We start from the raw sequence: 26,512 nt of genomic DNA on the forward strand, positions 1-26,512 counted from the left end.
AGACTTTCATTATATTACACATCAAAGTTAAATATGTTGGTTCACAGAAAATACCCTTGATGCTGCTGTCTTTCAGGTCTTATGAAAAGCAGGATTCTGAAGCATTCTTAAATAACTGAGCAAAATGAAACTCATGGTCACAAACAGAGAAGGGTCACAGATTCAGAACATGCTTGCAGTGATGTAGGATAATAGCAAGATTGAGTGTTTTACTTATTAACCAACTAGCCTTGAAACAGCTCTCCATTCTACAAGTGTTACAAGTGAGATGAAGCACATTGACTTTCTAGAACAATTCTAGAGAGTACTTACTTTCTTCCTCCCTGGTGTCTGTTTTTGTCTTTCTTTCTCTACCTCCATTGTGAAAAAAGATGCAGCCAAATATTATTAAAAACAGGACCATGTTTAGAAGACTGCAACCAGATGGGTGATATTGAGGCCTGAAAAATTTCAGAGGAGGGCTATAAAAAAACATGCTCAACTTAAAAAAACCTTTGTAACACAGAGGGGCTTAAAAAAGCTGGATCTATTCACTTTAGAAAAGCATAGACTTAGATAGGGATTAGATTTGATAGAGGCATATAAAATAAAGGACTAAATTATGTTCATATTGATAGATTATTGCCATTTAATAGATTGAAAAAGATCAGGAAATCATGTTATACAAGAGTAGCGCTAGGTTAGATGTTAGGCAGTATGTCTTTTCCAGGGGAAAGCAAATGCACAACTTTGGAACAAGTTGCTAGCTTGTGTGGTGAGTGCTGCACCCCTTCAAAAGAGAACTGAATCATTTACAATATAAGATCTCACTTGAACAAAGTACCTTTTTGGGTTATAGTTCCCTCATTTCCTGGTTCATCAATTTCAGTGTCGCATCATCAAAGCTGGCAGCTTAGGTTGCAACCTTTCATTTAAATTTTGCAATACATATCTACCCATCTCATCTCAGGTGATATTCCAGCACAACACTGTTCAACTTTGCAGTTACTCCATTGACTAGCCAGCTGTATTGTTAGGAGCTCACTTGAAATACCAGTGCTACCCAACTGATAAATATTGGCAGTTTAACAACTATGTGTATCCAAAAGCAATTTGCAATATAATATTAAACTGTGAATGGTACAAGAATGGGAATTCCCAAACCAAAAGTGGCAACTACAGGAGCCTGTTCAGGAGTCTTAAGAGAGGTGGCTAATGAGGTGGTAGATGCGTTAGTGTTAATTTTCCAAAATTTGCAAGATTCTGGAAAAGTTCTATCAGGCTGGAAACTAGCATATATAACCCCTCTATTCAAGAAGGGAGGGAGGCAGAAAACAGGAAACTATAGGCCAGTTAGCTTGACATCTGCCGTGGGAAAGGTGTTAGAATCGATCATTAAGGAGGATACAGTTGGGAACGTAGTTATTGGGAAGAGTCAGCATGGTTTTGTGAAAGGGAAATCATGTTTAAATAATTTATTAGAGTTCTTTGAAGAAGCAACATGTGTGTATAAAGGGGAGTCTGTGGATGTGCTCTACTTGAATTTCCAGAAGGCATTCGATAACTTGCCACATCAAAGGTTATTGTGGAAAATAAAAGCTCATGGTGTAGGGGGTAACATATTAGCATGGATAGAAGATTCGCTGGCTGGCAGAAAAGAGAGAGCATGCATAAATGGAACTTTTTCTGATTGGCAGGATGTGACTAGTAGAGTCCCACAGGGGCCTGTGCTGGGCCCTCAACTTTTTACAATTTATATCAATGACTTAGATGAGGGGAGTGAAGGTATGGTAGCTAAATTTGAAGATAGGTGGGAAAGTTTGTGAAGAGGACATAAAGTGATTGCAGACAGATATAGATAAGTTGAGTGAGCGGGCAAAAATTTGGCAGATGGAGTATAATGTGGGAAAATGTGAAGTTGTTCACTTTGGCAAGAAGAATAAAAAAGCAGAGTATTACTTAAACAGAGAGCGGCTGCAGAATTCCAAGGTGCAGAGGGATCTAGGTGCTTTAGTGCATGTGTCACAAAAAAGTTAGTATGCAGGTACGGCAAGTAATTAAGAAGACTAATGGAATGCTATGGATCCCAAGAAAAGGAATTTGTGGAATGTCTACGAGATGGCTTTTTGGAACAGCTTGTGGTGGAGCCCACTAGGGAACAGGCAATTCTAGATTTAGTGATGTGTAATGAGGCAGATTTGATAAGGGAGCTTAAGGTGAAGGAACGCTTAGGAGGAAGTGACCATAATATGATAGAATTTATCCTGATATTTGAAAGGAAAAAGCTGGAATCAGATGTAACGGTATTACATTTGAATAAAGGTAACTACAAAGGCATGAGGGAGGAGCTGGCCAGAATTGACTGGGAGATGAGCCGAGCAGGAAAGACAGTGGAACAGCAATGGCAGGAGTTTCTGGGAGTAATTTGGGAGACACAGCAAAAATTCATCCCTAGGAAGAAGCATACTAAAGGGAGGACGAGGCAACCATGGCTGACAAGGGAAGTCAGGGATAGCATAGAAGCTAAAGAGAAAGCATACAATGTGGCGAAGAGCAGTGGGAAGCCAGGGGATTGGGAAGCCTACAAACTACCAACAGAGGACAACTAAAAAAGAAATAAGGAGGGAGAAGATTAAGTATGAAGGTAAACTAGCCAGTAATACAAAAGAAGTTTGCAAGAGTTTTTTTTTAGATATGTAAAGGGTAAGAGAGCAGCAAAAGTGGACATTGGGCCACAGGAAAATGACGCTGGAGGAGTAATAATGGGCAACAAGGAAATGGCGGAAGAACCTTGCATCAGTCTTTACGGAGGAAGACATGAGTAACATCCCCAAAATTCAAGAGAGTTGGGGGGCAGAGGTGAGTATGGTGGCCATTACCAAGGAGAAGGTGCTAGGAAAACTGAAAGGTCTGAAGGTGGATAAATCACCTGGACCAGATGGATTACACCCCAGAGTTCTGAAGGAGATAGCTGAAGAGATAGTGGAGGCGTTAGTGGTGATCTTTCAGGAATCACTTCAGTTAGGGAAGGTGCAAGAGGACTAGAAAATTGCTAATGTAACCCCCCCTGTTTAAGAAGGGAGTGAGGCAAAAGACGGGAAATTACAGGCCGATTAGCCTGACCTCGGTTGTTGGTAAGATTTTAGAGTCTGTTATTAAGGATGAGATTTCAGAATGCTTGGAAGTGCATGGTAAAATCAGGCAAAGTCAGCATGGTTTCATCAAAGGCAGGTCATGCCTGACAAATCTATTAGAATTCTTTGAGCAGGTAATGAGCAGGTTAGACAAAGGAGAGCCAATGGATGTTATCTACTTGGACTTCCAGAAGGTCTTTGACAAGGTGCCACACAGGAGGCTGCTCAGTAAGATAAGAGCCCATGGTGTTAGAGGCAAGGTACTAGCATGGATAGAAGATTGGCTGTCTGGCAGGAGGCAGAGAGTGGAGATAAGGGGGTCCTTCTCAGGATGGCGGCCGGTGACTTGTGGAGTTCTGCAAGGGTCAACATTGGGACCACAACTTTTCACTTTATACATTAATGATCTAGATGAAGGAACTGAGGGCATCCTGGCTAAGTTTGCAGATGATACAAAGATAGGTGGAGGGACAGGTAGTATTGAGGAGGCAGGGAGGCTGCAGAAGGATTTAGACAGGTTAGGAGAATGGGCAAAGAAGTGGCAGATGGAATACAACGTGGGGAAGTGTGAGATCATGCATTTTGGTAGGAAGAATAGAGGCATAGACTATTTTCTAAATGGGGAGAGAATTCAGAAATCTGGAGTGCAAAGGGACTTGGGAGTCCTAGTCCAGGATTCTCTTAATGTTAACTTGCAAGTTGAGTCGGTAGTTAGGAAGGCAAATGTAATGTTGGCATTTATTTTGAGAGGACTAGAATATAAAAGCAGGGATGTGCTGCTGAGGCTTTACAAGGCTCTGGTCAGACCACATTTAGAATATTGTGAGCAATTTTGGGCCCCGTATCTCAGGAAGGATGTGCTGGCCCTGGAGAAGGTCCAGAGGAGGTTCACGAGAACGATCCCAGGAAAGAAAGGCTTAACATATGAGGAACGTTTAAGTACTCTGGGTCTATACTCGATGGAGTTTAGAAGGATGAGGGGGGATCTGATTGAAATTTACAGAATACTGAAAGGCCTGGATAGAGTGGACGTGGGGAAGATGTTTCCATTAGTAGGAGAGACTAGGACACAAGGGCACAGCCTCAGAGTAAAGGGAAGACCTTTTAGAACAGAGATGAGGAGAAACTTCTTTAGCCAGAGAGTGGTGAATCTATGGAATTCATTGCCACAGAAGGCTGTGAAGGCCAGGTCATTGAATATATTTAAAACCGAGATGGATAGGTTCTTGATTGGTAAGGGGATCAAAGGTTACAAGGAGAGGGCGGGAGAATGGGGTTGAGAAACTTATCAGCCATGATTGAATGGCGAAGCAGACTCGATGGGCCGAATGGCCTAATTTCTGCTCCTTTGTCTTATGTCTTATGTATTATGTCTTATTGTGAGAGGAATTGAACATAAAAGTAAGGATGTCATGCTTCAGTTATACAAGGCATTGGTGAGACTGCGTCTTAAATATTGTGCACAGTTTCGGTCTCCTTATTTAAAGAAGGATGTAAATGTGTTGGAGGCAGTTCAGAGAAGGTTTATTAGATCGGTAGCTGGAATGAGCAGGTTGTCATGTGAGGAAAGGTTAGACATTTGGGGCTTATTTCCACTGAGTTTAGAAGAGTGAGGTGTGACTTGATTGACATATATAAGAACGTGAATGATCTTGACACGGTGGAGGTGGAAAGGGTGTTTCCTCTAGTGGGTGATTCCAGAACTAGGGGGTACTGTTTTAAAATTAGGGGTTGCCCTTTAAGGACATGGATGTAGAGAATTTTTTTCACTCAGAGGGTTGTGTGACTTTGGAACTCTCTGCCTCAGAAGGCAGTGGAGGCGGAGTTATTGAATATTTTTAAGGCAGAGGTAGATAGACTATTGTTAGGCAAGGGAATCAAAGGCTATTGGGATAAGTGGGAAGGTGGAATTTGAAACACAAACAGATCAGCCTTGGTATTATTGAATTATTGGCTAGAGGGGCCAAATGGCCTACTTCTGCTCCTATTTCGTATGTTTGTATGTTCAGGTGCAAATCATGAGGCTTCAAGGACACAAATGTAGCCTGGTATTATATTCATCAGGTCCTAGGAAATATATCCTACTACATTTGATTGGAATGTCTGTCTTAATGTTTTATATCTGCTGATATAATAACAAAATCCTATTCACAAGCATCAGAAGGGCAGTTCCAAGGTGGTTCATGACATTCTCCAATGTCCTGGTTATTTCCTGCCCTCTCATAGAGAAGCTTTTAGGAATACAGTTTAAATACCTATGAGACTAGCTGCTCTATCATTAGCTAAACATGCTAGCATACTCAGAAAAGAAACACTTTCATTTAGTGCCTTTCATGGACTCAGATGTCTCAAAGCATTCAGAGACAAGTTGCATACAGCTGATCCCACAAACAGAAATATGGGGCGGGACTTTTTGCTTGGCGTGCGGGTGGTGCCCGAGCATAAAATAGTGCACGATGATGTCGGGTAAGCGTCCTGACATCATCGCGCACTCACGTTATATATTGGTCAGTGGCACACACGAGAGTCAGCAGTGTGCCCGCCGAGAACTAACAGGCCTATTAAGGCTATTAATGTACTAATTAACATGGATTTTTCACTGCCTGTCCAATGTTACAGTTGGCGGGTGGGTGAATCGGCCAGGCGGCCTTTAGATTTTTGAGGAAACCTCATCCAAGGGCAGGATGAGATTTCCAATATTAATTTAAAAAAATAAAAATGTTCAGGCAGAATTTTTATAATCAATATGTTTAGGCGAGTGAGTCCGATGTGTGGATTCTTTTTGCAATTTAAAATCTTTATTTGATGGTTTCAAATTTGTCAGCCCCCTGAGACAGCTCTCTGCCTTCAGGGAACTTTCATTGCACATTCCCTTGTGCCCACACTGACTTCAGCCCTGGCAGCGCTGAGCCTCTCAGCGCACGTTTCACACTGGCTGGCCATTAATTGGCCAGCCAGTGTGAAATCAATGTCAGGGGCTGGTCGCGGGCAGCAGGCCATTTCCCAGCTGCTCCTGGGCCCACCCACCACGCTTGCCCGATGACCTCATAACTCAGCCCATGGTAAAGGCCAGATAATCCGTTTTGGTTTCAGCTAATGGATAGATATTGGCCAGGTTAATGTTTTAATTGAATGACGGTACCTCATAGAGTACAGTTGTCCCTGAGTACTGCATTGGAGTATGAGCTCTGACATGGACCTGATTTTCCTTTTGGGGCCAGGAAACCAGAGTTGGAACCATTTGCAGGTCCCAATTCAATCCTGGGAGGAAGCAGTCACAGCCCCTGGTTTCCATGGGGATGGACTGTTAATCAGCTGGAGGGTGGGTTTGGCAGGCAATTAGCAGCCGCAGGTATGGGACTGAAGGCAGCACCGAAGGAGAGCGGGTCCAGCTCAAACAGAGAATGACAGCCATTACTATGGCTGCCATTTTACTGATTGAATTGCTGTATACCCAGTAACTCATGGAGCAGCCGAGGCTGACATCACTTTGTTGATGCCAACCTGGAAGAACTCCACTTGGCAGTGAGGGAGAGGAGGGAGGCTCTCTTTCTGGAGAGTTCCAGGAGAAGGGCACACTGCCAAACAAAGCAGGCTTGGATTGAGATAGTGGAGACAGTGAGCAGGCAGTGCTCAGGAGGAACTGGGTCCAGCGCAGGAAGAAGTTTAATGACCTTATTTGCTCTGGCAAAGTGAGTGCAATGCCAGAGTCTCATGGCAGGCCTCTGGGTATTCAAACTCCAGCAGACATTGCAGGAGAGGAGACATGCATTAGGGGCAATGTGGTGGCAGAGTGGTACTGTCACTGGATTAGCATTCCAAAGACCCAGGGTAATGCTCTGGGCACCTGAGTTTGAATCCCACCTGAGCAGAATCTGGAATTAAAAGTCTGATGATGACTATGTCTGATTGCTGATTGCCGTAAAAACCCAACTGGTTCACTGATGTTCTTTAGGGAAGGAAATCTGCTGTCCTTGCCTGCTGCTCCTTAACATGTTAGGGATGTGAGGTACTTAGCAAGGCTCAGAGTCCTGGAGCTGCTGAGGACCTGCCAGCACTGATTCATGCAGCTTCTAATGAATATGAGCAGTTAGCAGGCCTTAGAGACCAACAGTGCCTTTTCTCTCTTTTTTCCTTGCAAGAGAACAGACTCACAATGCCTCTGAAAGGACCCAGATAGGTAGAGGGGTTGCATCCACATATACAATCACCACCATGGAGGAGGGGGCCAAGGACGTTGCCAGAGTTGCTGTCTAGAAGCAAGTCGGGGAAGCCGAGGTTGGCATCCCTGGTGGAGAGGTTGAATAGAAAGTGAAATGCATAGATTAATGAGGCTGCATTGGGAAGCCTCAGCATGAGCGAGCAGGAGGAAGTGCCAGAGGCAAAGGCAACAGTGGGCAGTCCTTCTTGGAAGATGGAAGACAGAAACAGCTCAGGTGAGCACAGATGCAGGGCCTTATGGGGAGTCATAAGAAACAAAGCTGCACTTAAACCAAGGGCAACAGATGAATTCCTCCAGTGAGAGATTTCCCTGAGGCAGTGCAGGGTCATGGACTGAGAATGGAGGTGTCCATCCTGTCAGGGCTCTGAGTACATGAGTTCCTCCATTGAGGAAGTGGCCAACCTCATGGGGAGCCATATGTAACACAAAGTACATGCAGGAACTGTATACTGATGTTCACAGAATGCATCTTGCATTCTGAAGCCTTGACTGGTCAATGGCACTGATGGCACAGTGATGTTTGGAGGAGATACCAGTGGTGTCTCAACTGCTACATCCCTCCAGCCACCAGGAGCACCAACCAAGAGGTGAGGCAGTCACCAAGAAAGATGAGAAGGCCATCATTATCATTGCCCCTGTAACTGAAGGATCATCAGACCAGGAGGATCCAGTGTTGGAGGCTGCTTCTGGCACTTCCATGATGAGGATAACTGCCACGTGTATCTCAGCCACTATGAGAGACTAGTGAGCAGGCTACCTCCACCTTAACCGATGTCACAAAGAGAGCCCACGTCAAAGCAGCTGAGAGCAGAGGTTACTGTGTCAGACTGAGGACTGAGTGGGTCACTGAGGCTTGCCTCACCTGTAAATGTGCACTTTTTGTCTTTTTGAACACCATGTGAACAGTGACACATGAAAGTAGACATGGGAGCTTTCATTTATTAAAGGTAGGCCAAGAAAAGTGAGAAGAGGTGGTGATAGGCTCCCCACCTGAGAGTTTGTGAACAGTGACAGTGAAACCTCTTGGCAGATGTGCATCCTTCATTAGAAGTAAGAGTAGATCTATTCCAGGCTGTGTCTTCAATGGAGGTGTTCTCACTCGCAGCTCGAAGTGAGTTCCAGACAATACTGTTCCTCCCCAGCTCAAGGGGCTTAGCTGAAATGTGCCTGCATCAGATGATCCCTGATGTTGATGGCATCCTGATGAGATCCTCAAACACTGCACCAAGCTCGACTGCATCCCTGTGCAACTGGGGCACTTCAGTGATCTGCATCTTTCCCCTCACCCTCCTCTTCAACATCCTGCTCCCCCTCTTCCTCTGATGAGCTGTGCTCATCCAGGAGATCACCCTCTTCAAGGTTCAAGGAGGGTCATGTTATGGAGAGTGTAACAGACCATCACTATGTGTGAGATCCTTGCAGGAATGTACTGCAAGATGCCACCTGACAAGTCCAAGCACCAGAACCATACATTCAAAAGCCTAATGGCCTGCTCAGGTGGTCTTGGTAAGCAGATGGCTGCAGTTGTAGGTCTGTGATTCTTGCGGAGAATGTTGCTCCTCATCGCCACCAGACCCAAAATCTGAGAGTCATCCTCCTATTACCAGCTGCTGCCTTCCATGTGCTCAGGTGGCCTCCTAATTGTGTTTGGAAGCCTTGACCCATCCTTATATGCCCCCGTGATGCCAGGAGGGTGACAACACTTTGCATTTCCTAAGCGCCTACTGAACACACCTCCCACAACCTGCACAGACCGGATGGCACTTGTGTGCCAATGGCTGTGGCCCTCTCAGCCAATCTCCCTTTGATGCACTTAGCTAACTTGTTGGGGTGGCCTTGACTGGCTCCCCAATGTGTATCCACCTCCATGTCACTGACCCAGTGTGCAGCTTGCCCAGCTCCACCAAAATCTCAACACATTCTTCAATGAGTTCTCAATGAACTCTTAAATTCACTCATTAATGGATCAGATGGGTTCTCAGGGCTAGCCCCGCCCCCCGCACCACCTTGTGATAAAATAAATAATAGATGGCCAGTAAGTTGTAGTTTCAGTTTGTTCAGGTGCTTAGGCAAGTAAATTACTGGCCACATCATCATCTGTCAAGTCTACGTTTTTGGAAGTTAGAGATCTAAGGCGGAATCATCCCAGATTTGCACTAAGTGTGGCAGTGGGCGGGAAAAGCAATGGCAGCTTTTCACACAGTATCATCCCATTCCCAGCATGTCCCGTCTCATTAACAATTCACTCCCAGGAAACATGCTGGGTTGCTGGCGGGCGGCCTCTGATTCGCCTGCTCCACCATCACCAGGCGCCATATTTAAATGGTGCCTCTGCAGAGCTAGCAGGGATAGGTAGCTGCTGGGAATTGATGCCTGCCAAAGGAAGGAAACATGCTGCCCCCAGATTTAGTGACGCCTCCCTTGATTCAGTGGAGGCCCGCCGCAATGTCCCCTATCCCAAGTCAGGTCGAAGACCAGCAAGCAAGATCACCAATCCAGCATGGGAGGCGGTGCCAGTAGTGGTCAGCGCCAACACCCTGCATAAGAGGACAGCTATCCAGTGTCGAAAGAGGACGAATGATCTCATCCATTCTGCCAGGGTAAGTCACTCCTCTCATCACTCTCAACTCACATTCACAAACCCATCACATGTTCACAATGATCTCATACCTCAAGGGACAACACCACTAACTCTCACACACACCCTCACATCCCTCCATCAGGCTCATATCCACTGGAGCTCGCGTCCTCATCCTGTTCATGGTTCAATTCACCACACAAACTTTCCAGGCAGTGCCATGTGTTCTACTCACACTCTCTCCATCTGTTTTCATGCAGCAGAAGCCTGTTCACAACAGCAGGGAGAGGTCCCAGACCGGGGTTGGAGAGGCCACATTAGGCTCCTTACTCATTTTGTGGAGTGTTCCATCGCATTGACTGGTGAGGACATGGACTGTGCCTGCAGTGACAGTGAGGTCAGTGGCAAACATCCATGAGGATCCTGCACCACATCATCCCTCTCTCAATGCAACTGTGAGTGCTCTCTCTCCTGCTTTTGACTATTTTTTATTCATTCATTGAATGTGGGCTTTGCTAGCTGGGCCAGCATTTATTGTCCATCCCTAGTTGCCCTTGAGAAGGTGATGGTGAGCTGTCTTCTTGAACCACTGCAGTCCATGTGGTATAGGTACACCCACAGTGCTGTTAGGAAGAGAGTTCCAGGATTTTGATCCGGTGACAGTGAAGGAACGGCTATATATTTCCGAGTCAGGATGGTGAGTGACTTGGAGGGGAACTTCCAGGTGGTGGTGTTCCCATCTATCTGCTGCCCTTGTCCTTCTAGATGGTAGTGGTTGTGGGTTTGGAAGGTGCTGTCAAAGAAGCCTTGGTGAATTCCTGCAGTGCATCCTGTAGATGGTACACACTGCTGCTACAGTGCGCTGATGGTGGAGGGAGTGAATGTTTGTGAATGTGGTGCCAATCAAGTGGGCTGCTTTGTCCTGGATAGTGTCGAACTTCTTGAGTGTTGTGGGAGCTGCACTCATCCAGGCAAGTGAGGAGTATTCCATCACACTCCTGACTTGTGCCTTGTAGATGACGGACAAGCTTTGGGGAGTTAGGAGGTGAGTTACCCGTTGCACAATTCTTAGACTCAGACCTGATTTTGTAGTCAGAGTATTTATATGGCTAGTCCAGATCAGTTTCTGGTTAATGGTAACCACCAGGATGTTGATAGTGGGGGATTCAGTGATGGTAATGCCATTGAACATTAAGGGGCGATGGTTAGATTCTCTCTTGTTGGAGATGGTCATTGCCTGACACTTGTGTGATGTGAATTTTACTTGCCACTTGTCAGCCCAAGCCTGGATATTGTCCAGGTCTTGCTGTATTTGGACATAGATTGCTTCTGTATCTGAGGAGTTGAGAATGGTGCTGAACATTGTGCAATCATCAATGAACATCCCACTTCTGACCTTAGGATGGAAAGAAGGTCATTGATGAAGTAGCTGAAGGTAGTTGGGCCAAGGACACTACCCTAAGTAACTCCTGCAGCGATGTCCTGGAGCTGAGATGACTGACCTCCAGCAACTACAACCATCTTCCTTTGTACTATGTATGACTTCAACCAGCGGAGAGTTTTCCCCTTGATTCCCATTGACTCCAGTTTTGATAGGCCTCCTTGATGCCGCACTCAATCAAATGCTGCCTTGATGTCAAGGGCAGTCACTCTCAGCTCACCTCGGGAATTCAGCTCTTTTGTCCATGTTTAAACCAAGGCTGTAATGAGGTCAGGAGCTGAGTGGCCCTGGTGGAGCCCAAACTGGGCACCAGTAAGCATGTTATTGCTAAGCAAGTGCTGCTTGAAAGCACTGTTGATGACCCCTTCCATTACTTTACTGATGATCGAGAGTAGGCTGATGGGGTGGTAATTGGCCAGGTTGGATTTGTCCTGCTTTTTGTGTACAGGACATACCTGGGCAATTTCCCCACATAGCCGATGTTTTAGCTGTACTGGAACAGCTTGGCTAGGAGCTCAGCAATTTCTGAAGCACAAGTCTTCAGAACTATTGCCAAGATATTGTCAGGGCCCATCGCCTTTTAGCATCCAGTGCCTTCAGTCGTTTCTTGATATCACGTGGAGTGAATCGAAGTGGTTGAAGATTGGCATCTGTGATGCTGGGGACCTCCGGGGGAGGCCGAGATGAATCATCCACTTGGCACTTCTGGCTGAAGATTGTTGCAACTGCTTCAGCCTTATCATTTGCAATGATGTGCTGGGCTCCCCCATCATTGAGGATGGGGATATTTACAGAGCCTGCTTCTCCAGTGAGTTGCTTAATTGTCCACCACCATTCTCGACTGGATGTGTATGGCAGGACTGCAGAGCTTAGATCTGATTTGTTGATTGTGGGATCGCTTAGCTCTGTCTATCACTTGCTTATGCTGTCTGGCATGCAAGTTGTCCTGCATTATAGCTTCACCAGGTTGACATCTCATTTTTAGGTATGCCTGGTACTGCTCCTGCACTCTTCATCGAACCAGGGTTGGTTCCCTGGCTTGATGGTAATGGGAGAGCGGGGGATATGACAGTACAAGAGGTTACAGATTGTGTTCGAGTTCAATTCTGCTGCTGCTGATGGTCCACAGCACCTCATTGTTGCCCAGTCTTGAGTTGCTAGATCTGTTCACAATCTATCCCATTTAGCACGGTGGTAGTGCCACACAACATGATGGAGGGTATCGTCAATGTGAAGGTCCCACTTCGTCTCCACAACGACTATGGGGTGGTCACTACTACCAATACTGTCCTGGACAGATGCATCTTTGGCAGGCAGGTTGGTAAGGATGAGGTCTCTGCTGCCATGCACTAATCATCTCTACTTTGGCTAGTAGGGAGCTCAACTAAGTGACTGACACCTTCAGCCTGCCAGTCCCTCAGCCCCATCCCAGGTCCTCATCTCCAGCCAAGAGGACACCTCCTCCATTGAAGAGCTGAAAGTAAGCAGCCTGGAAGACCTGACACAGCGCTTACCCACACCCTGCACCAGTCGGAAGGGTGCATCCGCCTGCTTTCTGATGAAGTGGTGCCCAGATGTGCACATATGGAGATATCCATGAGGAGAATGGCAAACTCCACGGAGGCCCTGGTCCAGCAGAATGCGGAGATGTGCACAGACCTGTACTCCATGTGGTAGCCATGGGTGAGTTCCTGCAGTGGCAACATCCCTCTAGGTGCTCCTTCCCCCTCAAGAATCAGGCCAGGGCCCTCAGGCACCCAGAGGGAGGAGGATAGGCAGCTGGACACCCCTGGATCATCCACTCAGGAATCTCAGAGGCTGTTCTCTCCCTCCAAATCCCTTTTTTCTGTGACCCCCTCAACCTCGTCCTCTTTCACCGCAGCGGGAGCAGCTGGCCCACAGGTAGACAGCCAAAGCAAGCCTCATCTCTCCAGAAGACCAATGCTGAAGTCAGCAAAGGCAACAGGGCAGCCATTGCACAGGCTGTCTCCACCCCTCCTGCAGATGTCAGGGCAGCACCTAGAAGAAGTGTTTGGCCTAGAAAAGTTAAGAATTTCTGATCACAAGCGGATGCATGGGGAACACATTTTGTCACTTTATAATCTGAAAATATATTCACTTTCACTGAATAATGTGTAATGTTGTCTTTCAGCTTCGTTTACAGGCTTTGTGAGTCCTATCCCTGCGACCACCCTCAACTAGCAGTTCAACTGCACACAGCTGGACCATGAGTGATTGTGGAGGAAGGAGTGAGTGTGTGACAGGACCTTTCAGTGCCTCATGCAAGCATTCTGCCAATGCACATGGATCCTTCCTCCATCACACTCAACTCAAAGTCTCGAGCATTTTCAATGCTGCCTGCTGGGGTTCTCTTTCAATTGTCCATCTGAGCTGACCTGCGTCTCTGCCCACCCACTGACCATGTTCCCATGCAGCAGGTGTACCTGCCCAACATGAGGCTCTGTTCACTTTCGATTTCAGAAGCATGGTTGTAGTAAAGTTTGTTTTCAGCTCCCCTGCCCTTTCCCCTCCCCCAGTCACCCATGTCCTTTCTCCCATTGCTGCTGAACCCCTGGCTTCACCTTCCACCTCCCCACCGTCACCTACCAACCAGAACCATTTTCTTTCCAGGATGCCCAGGTGAACATGCACATTCCCTATGTTCCTGGGAATCCCACCCACATCCACATTGACATCCCTGGTCTCCTCCTCTCCACCTCCAGGGTCCTTGTCTATCTCCAAGTCCCAGTCAACTGCCCTCACTGTCCCTTCTACCACTACCACTGGATCCTACCGGCTCACTCTGCCCCTCTTATAATCACCATGCTCTCCTATTACAAATACCCTCAGTTCGCTCCCCAGGAGGTAGTCATCAACTCCACCCTTGCACATTCACCTGGGTATCCTCCCCCCTTACTCTGTCCTCCCCACTGGACTCCTTTCACCCCTGGATTCCTTCCCCCCTCCATACTCCTTCATGCCCCTAGACTCCTTCCTCCCCCTGGATTCCTTCCCCTCTCCCGAACTCCTTCCTCCTCCTGGACTCCTTCCCTCTCTGAACTCCTTCCTGCCCCTGAAGTCCTGCCACCCCCCGAACTCCTTCCCTTACACCTTCCGGGGGCAGAAAAGAATATGCACATTTCAGTTCCATGAATTGCTTCATAACACACACTTTCCAACCTCAAAGTAGGTTGCAGGTCTTTGGTCAAAATTACTGGGTCTAATATTAATGCAGATTGATGTAAAAGATGAGCATACAATCATAAAATAATACAACACATACATTCAATCCATTGTGCCTGCACCAACATGTTGAGCTATCCTATCCATCCCACTCTCTTCTCTTTCCCCATAAGCCTTTTCCTTTTCAAATATATATCAAATCCCCTTTTGATATTTACTATTGAATCGATTCCACTACTCATCCAGGCAGTACAGATTGTAAAACTTCCTGCATATAAAGAAAACTCACCTCTCCTAGATCTTTCGTCAATTATCCTAAATCTACGTCCTCAGGTTACTGACTCTCCTGCCAATGAAAACTGTTTCTCCTTAGTCACTCTTATCAAAACAGCTCATAAACTTATCTTTGTTAAATCTCCCCTTAACATTCCCTGTTCTGAGGAGAAGAAGAATCCCAGCTTCTCTAGTCTCTCCACATATCTGAAGCCCCTGTGTGGTCTATGGTCCCACAGTAGAGATGGATCAACATTACCCCTACAGTGGACACTTAAAATGAAAACTGGGCACATCCCTTACCTTGTGATATTTCCCTGTTACTCTCTGCCTTGCTTTTGTTTTTATTCATTCATACGAAGGAACTCAATCCTTTTCAATTCTGACAAATGACCTTTACCCACAAGGTTAGGATATCGTTTCTCCCATGACAGGAGCTGAAACCAGAAAATTACCTCATGTACAGTCATGTGTTTGTATGAAAATAACCCTGTTCCAATTGATTTGTTCTTTTAATCTTAGAATTCCACACCTAGATTGGCATTTGTAATCATTTAATCTATACACAAAAAACCAGTTCCAAGCTGAATTCCATTCGCTGTTTAATATACACAGTTTAGTTTGTAATGTCACATTATTAACTTATTTGTGTTCAGTCTCAGAAGCAGAACCAAAGGTTGCAAAATGTAACTCTGTGTCCAATTCTGGTTTCAGTGTTATGGGAGCTGGGAAATAAAAGTCCAATCTTGATGACTTCTCACCTAGAAAGACCAACAGCATGAGCGCCCACATATGTGAAGGAAGTATGATTATGATGGTAATCAGCATCTAACACTGAATTAGCACACAACTTTCTATTTTGGACCACACAGGTTTTGTTAACGTCCTTTCAAACTTGCACGGCTGAACATGCGTTCAGCTGCATGAGGAAACTGCCCTCCCCCAACCTCAGCCCCGACCAGGGCCATTCAAAGGCATTACTGTGAAACTTTCAGCTGAAGTGTTTTTGATTTTGTTTTGCTACTGCTGAGTTCATGGAAGTGCTGTGTACTTTGTGGTTGGAGGAGTTGACAAAAATTCTTTCTGTCAGATTCAGATGATGCTGAATCATGGAGGGAGTGGTGCGGATTTGAAAAGGCTCTGGGCAGGAAACTTGCTGTCAGTCATTGGAGCTATAGTTCCTCTTGGGCTGCAGCATGACAGGGAGATGGAATAGACATAGCAGAGAGGAGATGCTGTTTGCAGAGGGAGGAAGGCTTTCAACTGGATACATTAACAACCTAGTGTCTTCAGAGAGCACTTCTTCCGCCTCCACCTCAGCCAGCTATAGTCTGTGAGATGGTTACATTTCACCAAGAAGGTAGTTGCATGAACTGTGTCACCTCCTTGAACCAGACCTGCAATAGCAGGGGAGGGTGAAGACGGTGCTGCCAGTTGCCCTCAAGGTCACCAAGGCCTCCAATTTCTACGACAGCAGATCCTTCTAGTTTTGAGTCAGTACCAACATTTCTCAGTTGATTGTGCATCCAGGGTGACTAACTGTCCCAAATTTTATGGGATTGTCTCGTTGTTAGGCAGGTTGTCTCATGTCATTGGTTGTTTGAGGCCAGGATGCAGTTTTACCCGTATTTGTGATGTTCAAGCTTTGCGCATGCCCAGTTGGTATCGGTACATGTGCACTGCACTCTCCCCTTTGATCTTCTTTCCAGTAGCCTGTTAAGCTCCAGCAAACCCCATTCGCTCAGTGCCACCACACCTCCACCCTTCAGCCACCGCCCCAACCTTTCTTACAGGTTCATACCAATGCCAAAGTGTCCCTTAAATTTTTCACCAGTAGTTGGTCACCCTATGTGCATTGCAGCATCAGGGAGGTTATGGAGGTCCTCTAAATAAAGAAATGAGTCTTCATTGAAAGAGTCTTCAGCTCTGAAGAAGAATTGTGTGGACTCAAAATGCCAACTCTGTTTCTCTCTCTACAGGTTCGGTCAGATGTTGAGCTTTTCCAGCATTTTCTGTTTTTATTTCATATTTCCAGCATATGCAGTATTTTGCTTTTATCTTAAGGAGTCTTCATCTGAAGGGTGCAATCTCCAGGCAGGGAGAAGCAGGAAGAGTGGGCATGTGGCTTTGGCAGGATAGCTGGTTTGCCCATGGTGTAGGGAGCCATTGACTGCCCACATGGGGCTCTGCAGGTGCCACATGTCAATGGGAAGGATGTACCATGATCGCAAAGGGTCCCACTTCCTGAATATGCAGTTGGTGTGTGACCACGCACAGACCATCCTGTTAGTGAGTTCCCACTATCCTGGCAGCAGCCATGATGTTCTTTATCCTGAGCCAGTCAGCTGCTCTGTCATCTTTCAGCCACCATAATGAACCAGAGGGTGGCTGCACAGTGATACAGGCTTCCTGCTGTACCCGTGGATAATGATTGACCTGACACCCGAGCACATGTGAACTGTGCTCCTACAATAACAGCCATGCAACAACTAGCAACCTAATGGAGCAGACCATTGGCCTCCTGGAACAGCAATTGTGCTGCTTGTTCTGTTCAGTGGGAGCCCTCCAGTACTTGATGGATCATGTATGTCTCATGCGTAGTGGTCTGCTACATACTCCCTGACGCGAGGGCACAGCCTTTCCCACCAAGCATTTGTGCCCACCTCATGGGCAGGAGGAAAAAGGGTGGAAGAGGAGGAGGAAGATGAGGAAGAGGAGGAGACATCTGGGACATCATTGTTCCAGACAGGCTATCTGTTTGCATTCGATCAGACTCTGATTTCCCTGAAAAAGTCCCCAGAACATGGTTGCTCCACAATTACCCAGCTTTCCATCACCTTATTGTTGACTATCATAGCATTCACTTGGGAAAAATCCTGAACTAAAGGTCACAATATATCAACCATTCTATGTAAACGTAATCTAATAATAGTTCCAATTATCATACAGTATTCAAAAATCACCCTTGTACATTCCCTTATACAACACTTCACCCACACACCCCTTCCAATCATACCAGTTTTCACACACACTTCTACATGCCTCCGCAAACCTACAGCTATCAGAAACATCACCTAACACTTACAGTCATGGACCTTCTGCCCTCGCCTCTGCAGGAGAAAGTCACTCACAACAGGAAAGTGACCTAAAGGACAGGCAAAGGAGCATCATGAATCCGTCCCCTGAGCACCCTTGAGCAGATGGTCCACAGGATAATGGACGCCAATGCCACGGATCCAGTGACACCGGGCTCTGCTGAGGCCATCCAGGATGATGCTAAGTTACCTTCTTGTACACCTTTTTCACTCACTCCTCACCCTCATCCTGAAAGGTGCCATGAAATGGAAACTGCAGATAGGGTGACAATGGGCACTCTGCTTTCCTCCCCAGCCAACTTGCCCTCAGCCTTGCTCTCCCCTTATGATTTTCAGATAATCAAGAACTGCAATCTGGTCAACCATTGCAGCCTCTGGCAGAGGGGTGAGAGGAGAAAGAGAGATCTGAGGAAAAAACACCATCCCTTGACCTTAAACTTGCAGACGCCAGCTGAGATCCTGACACTGTGAACTTTAGGGTCTCGTATAAAGACGGGATTCGGCACCTGGTGAGTCACCCGGTATGGGTGGCCTGCAGCCAGGATAGGGGAAAGGTCAGCTAATGTCCAAACTTCCTGAGGCACTAGGTTGCACTCCAGTTCTGCTGCAGGGGCTCAGATGAGGACCTCATTGAGGAAGACTACAGGAGAATGCTGTGAACATGCAAACCAAGATGCTTGGTTAATTGGCAGGCCTGCCAGATAGTCTCCAGACACTTGATAGGAGCATGGAAGGGTTCTACTCCACTGTGGCACAGGGCATCACACAGCTTGGAGACTACCCTTTCCACCATGGAAGTGGTGGGAACCTCCAACATTGCCAGACTGACCCATGATGGAGCGTCTGTTGGTTGCTGTCTCACCATCCACTGCAATACAGGTGGAGGCCTAGTGATGTGGCAGTGCTGCAATGGAACTTCAGACAGAGATCTTGAGACCCCTGGCTACCAGCATGTAGGCTCAGTCTGCAGTCGATGTGAATCTCAGTGCTCAGCAGGGCATGCAGGCTCTTGCAGCAATTCAGCCGACTAGTAAGATTTCACTCAGTGGGAGTGCCTGTGTCTCCATGGAGCATGAACCTGCTGTCCACTCTCAAGTTGACAGAATTTGTCCTCCATATGCACTTTCCATTTTATTGCACCCTTCAGATGAGGGCGAGCAGTGAGTGAAAAAGGTGCTCAAGACAGCAAATCATCATCATCCTGGATGCCTCTGGCATCCATTATCATGTAGGCCATCTGTTCAAGGGTGCTTAGCAGTTGGATTTGTGATAATCCTTCAAGTCCTGCCCTCTTGTTTGCAGAATGTCAGTTACCATTTTTTTTTCTCTTTATTCTTTCCTGGGATGAAAGAGGACCATAGGCCACTCTCTCATCAGAGAGAGTCGACTGGTGGTGAATTTAACCTGAGGGCCACCACACTTCAGGCGAGGTGTGAGGTTGAGAAGGCAGTGCCTTCATGGATGACCTCAGCCAGTATAGGAATTGCACCTGTGCCGTTAGCATCACAAACCAACTGTCCAGCTAACCGAGCTAACCGACCCCACCAGAAACATAGCCTCTTCTGGCCTCTACCTCTTGGCAAGCACATCCAGGATGGCATCACTGAAGTGAGGAGCCCTCTCTTTTCTCTGGTATGCTATCTTCCTTTCCCTCACTGACAAAAAATGATTATCCAGCAGCTTACAGGATATTACTGCAACTTCTCTTTCATAGAGATTCTGCCTTTAGAAAGGGAAGGCTGCCTGGAGCACGTGTATTTTCCATAATTCTATTTAACGCCATTCAAAGTAAAGAGGATGTCAGCAGCACAATGGAGACCGAGGCTGTGCAGGAGCTGCTTGTGGCCAACAATTATCAGGGAAATGAGGTGGCTAGATGAACTTTGTGTCTTGCCCACCTAGTTTCCAGCGGGTATGGGTATGCCACAAATTAGGAGTCCCATGCCCAAAAATTAGGCCAAGTGAATTTTGCGCCCCAAGTATTTCGAATTTTTAAAGTTCCAGTTGAAATGAACTGTTGTGTTTGATGTACTAAGAATTAACAAAGTGCAGTATTTATTACAAATTCTATCTCCATGATCATATATATCTATATAATTGCATTTTTTATGATTAAAAATATTAATCATGTTTTGTAAATAAAAATGAGAACAGCTGTTAACATCAATATCATTGCAGCAAGGAAATAATGGATTGTGTCCATAGCCTTATCTTGCTTTAGGCAAACTGGCTATTCCCTGTGGTTGGAATAACAAGGGACCTGAGTAACAAAGATGCTGCACCCAAGGAAAAAACTGCAATGTTCCGCTAGTTCAGCTAATTACAAGTTCCTAGCTTTTCATTGGTCAGCTCATCAGTCACAGCATCTGTATTCACAACCACCTTTGACACTTCCAAACATCTGCAGCACAATTATAACATTCTTCCACACTAAGTAAAAGAACTGGCATGTCAGGTATGTTGTGTGATCTGTGATTGCATCAGTCAGTTGAACATGGCTCTGCATCTTTTTATTATTTACACCAGCCTTTTCTGCCTTAAAACTTTTTTCTATAAATCAAAGAACTTATTGCCATGGTACATTTTTTACAGTTTCTTCCTTCTTTTATTCTTTAGTTAATGTAATATGACCATACTTTGTCTTTCTAGGTTTCAAAGTAGAAATTAAGTTGTCCAGAAGCCATGGAGGAGTTTTCTCAGGGGCAGTGTCATCATTGGAAATGGGTTAGGGGGGCCTCCTGATTTCAGTTCCCAACCCCTCACTGAGACCCCCGACTTACCATGGCTCCTAATGTAGGAAGAGGCTAAAGCTGTTTCTCCTCCGTCCCCGGTGACTTGGCAATAGCTGGCAAATGTACCCCATTAGGGAAAAATATCAGTGCCAGGGAGACTGAAAGCTATAATCAGGCATTCTCATCTACAGCCAAATGCCCTGCATCGCCTACTTACCTTTGTACAATGAGAAACTATTTTGAAGCGATGTTAGCATTATATTCAAATCAAGCGATCTACTAATCTGGACTTCAGGAAATTATCCAGAAAAATGACAAATAGAAAAAAAATTTAACGTGTATATTCCAAGAATGTGTAACCCGCATATAATTATCTTTTCTTCCTCTTTTTTGTGCCAGCTTTCTCCTTCCTCTCCTGGAGGTGCTGATTTACACTGAGGTAGTGTTCCCTGTATGCAGAATATATTCCACTATCTCAATCAAATGGCCATTGTTTATGTGTGAACCTAGGTAGTGGGCTTAATCGGGTCTTCAACCCCAGAAGGACTTTGCGATAAGCGTGATCCTGTCATCATTCAACATTCACACTCATTCGTTTCCAGGAAGGGTCATTGAAGAGCAATCAAGGGCAAGAAAATATATCAATCTATCAACCTTCTCCCCTCAGGGACACTGAGTCCAATTATCTTGTAAATCAACTGATTAAGCATGGACCAAAAATCAAAACTGTAATCCACTGGCCAGTATAGCTCAACTGTTCAATGCTTTAGTCAGCTGAGTCACCAGGAAAACTAATATCATCTTGCGGTGTCTCAGTATTCAGGTTTTATGTTATAATTGGGATTTTAAAATCATTCTGATGCTGCCAACTCATCAGAATGTTAATTCTTCCCCTCAGATGTTTTTTCAATAGGAAATTGACCTGTATCTGCTGGATGTCTTTTAATATAAATGAATGCAGTATCACATACAAGGATAATGTCAATATACTGTGGTATATACCATATACTATACTTGGTGCAGGGTTAACATGAATATACAAAGATAGGAATAGGAGTGGGCTATTAAGCTCCTTGATCCTGTTCCACCATTCAAATAGATCATGGTTAATCTATTTCTTAATTCTTTCTAACTGCCTTGTTTGTATAACTTTTAATAGAATTCTGTCAAACTCAGTCTTGAAATTTTCAATTAATCCAGCTTCAACAGATTTCGCAGGGAGAATGTTCCAGATTTCCGTTACCCTTTGTGTGAAGAAATGTTTTCTAACTTTACCCCTGAATGACCTAGCACTAATTTTAAGATTATGCTCCGATGTTCTTGATTCCCCTACCAGAGAAGATATTTTCTCACCATCTATCCCACCAACCCCATAATCATCTTAAACAGCACAATTTGATAATTCCTTAATTTGCTATATTCAAATGGTTACAATCTTAGTTTATGCAACCTGTGTCCATAATTTAACCCACAAGCATCCTTCCTGAGGTGCAATGCCCAGAAGTGATTCCAGGACTGAGATGGGGTCTGTCTATTCAGTTGTAATATAATGTACACTCATTTGTATTCCTGAGATAAAGGCTAATGTCAATAACCTTTTAAATTATTTTCTGTAGTTGTCCACTAGCTTTTATGCAAGTTCACTACTTGAACCTTTAACTCCCTTTGCTCTTCAGCAGTCCCCAGATTCTTATCATTGGAACCTACTCAGAATCATATAATCACAGAATGATTACGGCACAGAAGGAGGCCATTTGGCCCATCATGTCTGTGCTGGCCCTCTGACAGAGCAATTCACTTAGTGCCACTCCCCTGCCTCCCCCCCCCTCCCCCCACCCCCCAACCCCACCAGCCCTGCAGGTTTTTCATTTTCAGATAATGATTCAATTTCCTTTTGAAAGCCTCAATTGACCCTGCCTCCACCAAACTCTCAGGCTGCTCATTCCAGATCCTAACCTCTAGCTGCTTGCAAAAGCTTTTCCTCATGTCATCATTTCTTCTGTAACCAATTATCTTAAATCTGTGCTCTCTTGTTCTCGGTCCTTCCACCAGTGGAAACAGTTATCTACTTTGATCTATTATTCTTCAATCCAAAATGGATGGTGTCACACTTTCATACATTGAACACCATTTGCCACAGTTTTGAACATTCATTTAGTCTATCAATGTCCCTTTGCAACATTCTGCTCTAGTCTACACAATTTATTCTACCACTTAACTTGATGTCTTCAGCAAAATTAGATGTACAGTTCTCTATTCCTTCAAAGTACTTATAAATATAGTGAACAGCTGCTATCCAAGGTTATATCCTTGGGGGACACCAATTTGAGTACATACCCATTCTCCTCATTCTCTGTCTCTCACCTCCTAACTAATCCCTTATTCAAGCTAAAAGATTTCCTTATATTCACTGTGCTCTCAATCTTGTTAATTGTCTCTTATGCGGAACCTTGTCTTTTGACAATCCATGTAAATAACGCACATAGGCACTCCCTTATCCACCATGTTCATTACTTCATTAAATGATTCCACTAGGTTCATTAGATATATTTACCCTTTATAAATCCATGCTGACTCTTTCTGTTCGGTTCATATTTGTCCAAATTCTCAGTCAACCTATCCTTCATAAATTCAATTACCTCGCCACAACAAATGTTAGACAAATAGGCCTGTAAATTCCCAGTCTATGTTACTACCCTGAGTGGGAAAGAGATCCAGGCATTACAACACGCTTGTTTCTGAAGGGGTATAATCAGTGCCGCAAGGCTATTGATAAGGCAAGTAAAGTAGTAAGACGCATAGCTAGGACAATTAGTATAAATGTAAAAGAACTATAGTATTGTACAAGAGCTGATTGAGGCTTCATTTGGGATGTTGTGTCCAATTTTGGTCCTCATATGGCGGGTGATATTGAAGCCCCGGAAAAAGTTCAAAGGAGCACTGCTAGAATGACTACTAGCTTAAAAATCCTTAATTATAAAGATAGAGCTTGCATTTATAGTTGGATAGACTATTTTGAATAATTCAAAAATACACGCTTTAGGCTATTACATTAGATACCCTACAAAATATGTCACATTGGAGGAATGCCTTATTTTAAGAGTCATCTTGTCTTGCCATTCTAGGTACATTTATTAACCTGCTTGCACACTATCCTGATGTTAGATGTCAAAACACATATGTCAGGAAAAGTGCAAACGTAAAGAGATTCAGTGTTAACAGGTTGACTAGTTCTTGCTCACTTCACTGTAAAATTTTCTACTTCAAATCTTCATTCAAGTCCCCTTTGAAAGTTTTTATTGAATCTGCTCCCATAACCCATTCATGCAGTGCAATCCGCGTGAAGACAACTCGCTGTCTCAGGTTTCCTCAAGTTGCCTCTAGTTCTTTTGCCAATACCTTAAATCGAAACCCTTTAGTTATTGACTTTTCCGCCACTGGAAAACAGTTTCTCCTGACTTACTCTATCAAAACCGTTTTGAATACTTTTATCAAATTTCCCCTTAGCCTATTCCGCTTTCAGGAGAATAATCCATTTCTTCATTCTCTCCTAGTAACCCTCTCCAATGTCTGGGCAGCCTTCCTAAAGTGTGATGCCCATAACTGCCCATAATATTCTAGCTGGGTCCTCATCGGTGTTTTAGAAAGGTTTAGCATAATTTGCTCGCTTTAGTACTCGGCCTCTATTAAAAAACCAAGGGCCCCAAATGCCTTAAAAAAGACTTATCTGCGGCCTTCAAGAACCTGTGTAGATCCACCTCCAGGTTTCCCTTGTAGCTCCTTTAACATTCTACCATTGAGTTTATACTGTTTTCCTCTCATTCTTCACAGCAAAATGAGCCACTGTATCCGCCCTGTTGCTGAGCGTTCACCACTTCATATTCTCCTGAGGTCTGTTACCACACTTTGTTACCTCACTGTTTCCGAGTTTCAGAACGTCTTCACATTTTGAAATTGTACTTTGCATTTCTAAGCCATCGTCATTACTATAATGCATTTTAAAAATGTGCACTGTTTATGTTAGTGTTTCTGCCTGGCGTGGAGCAAGCAACCTGCCGTCCGTGCAACAATAGCTGACTCAATTCACGAGCAATAAGCGCCAGCCTGTGTTGTTTCTGCTCCTTTCTAGTACTCATTTAAAAAAAAATAAGCGGGATCAAAAAGAGAATAGGAGAACTTACTGTGAGAGGTAGAGAACAAATCAGGAAGAGAATACTCATTAGAATCAGCAAAATGAGATGTTCCACCTCTGCAGTGTGAATGAAGCGCTTGCGGGTTCGGACAAGGCTATTCAGGTTCGCGTTACTCATTCGCCTTTGCCTCCGGTACATTTTGGTCAAGTTTACAGCAACCGACGCATTGCACAGCATCACGGCGAAGACCAGAATCGCCATGAGAGTCGCGTAAAGCACCGAGAAAGACAGAGTGCTCTCCTCCTTGGCCATGTTAAGGAAGCACCATGTCCCTGGGCAGTACTGCTTGTTCCTTCCAAAACCCATCAGGGGCATCGAGCAAAATAAAAGGCAGCAAATATAAACCACTGGGAAAATAAGCACCACCCGGCGCTTGGTGAACTGCTCCTGGTAAAGGAAAGGATGGCTTATTGACAGCCAGCACTCTAGGGCCATGGCGAACAGGATAAACATTGAGGCTAAGCCGAAGAAGGACATGGAGAAGGAGAAATAGTCACATAGGGTGTTGTTTTTTGCCAGAGCTGTCAAGGAGAGGTTGGAGGCGTAAGAAGCGAACACCACTGGACTGATAACGCATTTCCCGAAAAGGTCGGTCAGTACCAGGCCGGTGACTAAAATGTAAAAGACCGACACCTGATGCTTGCTATCCCGCTTGTGTTTGCCCAGAATGGCCAGGGCGATGATGTTGCCGATTAGTCCGGTGGTGAAGAGCAAGATGCTGCTCAGTACTTTGCCATCCTGACTTACATAGGTGAGGTTCTCACAAGATGTCATCGTCTAAACTAGGTTTATGACTTGGCTGGGGCAGGAATTAGCAATTGCAAGTATTTAAGACCAAGCTAAAGAGATCTCTGCTGCAGTCCGCCTCCAGCTGCTGCCAGGTCCCGGTGTTTCTGAAGCTGAGAGTGTGTGAGCCGGGCTGCTCACACGGTTAGTTCATCAGCTGTGAAAACAGCGCTCAGCCGGACCAACCCTTTTTATACATCGAAGCCGCTTTCGATTGCGCGTCAATTCTCGTCAGTCAGACCCAACAATCAAGGACTGAGTGGAGTATCCAGACTTTTCTTTCCGTGAAGTTGGGGCGTTCTCCTGGATGGAAAAGCACCCTCCCCAGTTACTCATAGGCGTACAATAGGAGAGAAAGTACTTGCAGTGCCACACACTACCATGCCTTGTTATGCCCTGTTCGTTGGTGTCAGATCCAAATTTTCTTCAAATCGTATAAGTCTTTCGCCTTTTACTGAAGATTTCCGTGGAGAGAATGGATTCAGAGTTTGAAGCAATTTTTGAATGCCTGACCTTAGTCAGGTTTCTTGTCCAAACTCTGAGGTTCAGAGTTTTATTTTCAATTCATTGACGAGATGTGGCATTTAGATGAGCATTTGAAACGCCATAGCATACAGGGCTAAGGGTCAAGTGCTGGAAAATTGGATTAGAATAGATAGCTCTTGGTGGCCAGCACAGACACGATGGGCCGAAGGGCCTGTTTCTATGCTGTATAACTTTATGACCCTATGGATATGGTTCCATTGCTAATTGCTTGCAGGGTTGTCTCAGAGGGCATTTAGGAGGCAATAAATTGTTGTGGGTCTCCAGTCACATGCAAGTCAGGCTGATTAAACGCAGAATTCCTCCCCTAGTGAACTAGTTGGGTTTTTGCAACAATCTGATGAGAAATCGAC

General features: G+C 45.2%; 1 protein-coding gene and 1 non-coding gene across 2 annotated transcripts in view; one reads left to right on the plus strand and one right to left on the minus strand.

The window, feature by feature from the left end:
- The window catches only part of LOC121292808 (prostaglandin D2 receptor-like), a 28,198-nt gene extending 2,400 nt beyond the window's left edge, over positions 1-25,798 (minus strand). Inside the window, exon 1 of the mRNA XM_041215231.1 lies at positions 24,819-25,798. Coding sequence (XP_041071165.1) covers positions 24,819-25,604 — 786 coding nt within the window. The 5' untranslated portion in view covers positions 25,605-25,798. The remainder of the gene's footprint in view (positions 1-24,818) is intronic.
- A 229-nt stretch (positions 25,799-26,027) lies between these two features.
- LOC121292868 lies at positions 26,028-26,141 on the plus strand. The gene has a single exon (XR_005946360.1). It is a non-coding gene; the product is annotated as a U5 spliceosomal RNA (small nuclear RNA).
- The last annotated feature ends 371 nt before the right edge of the window (positions 26,142-26,512 follow it).

Source organism: Carcharodon carcharias, chromosome 20 (genome assembly GCF_017639515.1).
Source record: "Carcharodon carcharias isolate sCarCar2 chromosome 20, sCarCar2.pri, whole genome shotgun sequence".
NCBI classification, from domain to species: Eukaryota; Metazoa; Chordata; class Chondrichthyes; order Lamniformes; family Lamnidae; genus Carcharodon; species Carcharodon carcharias.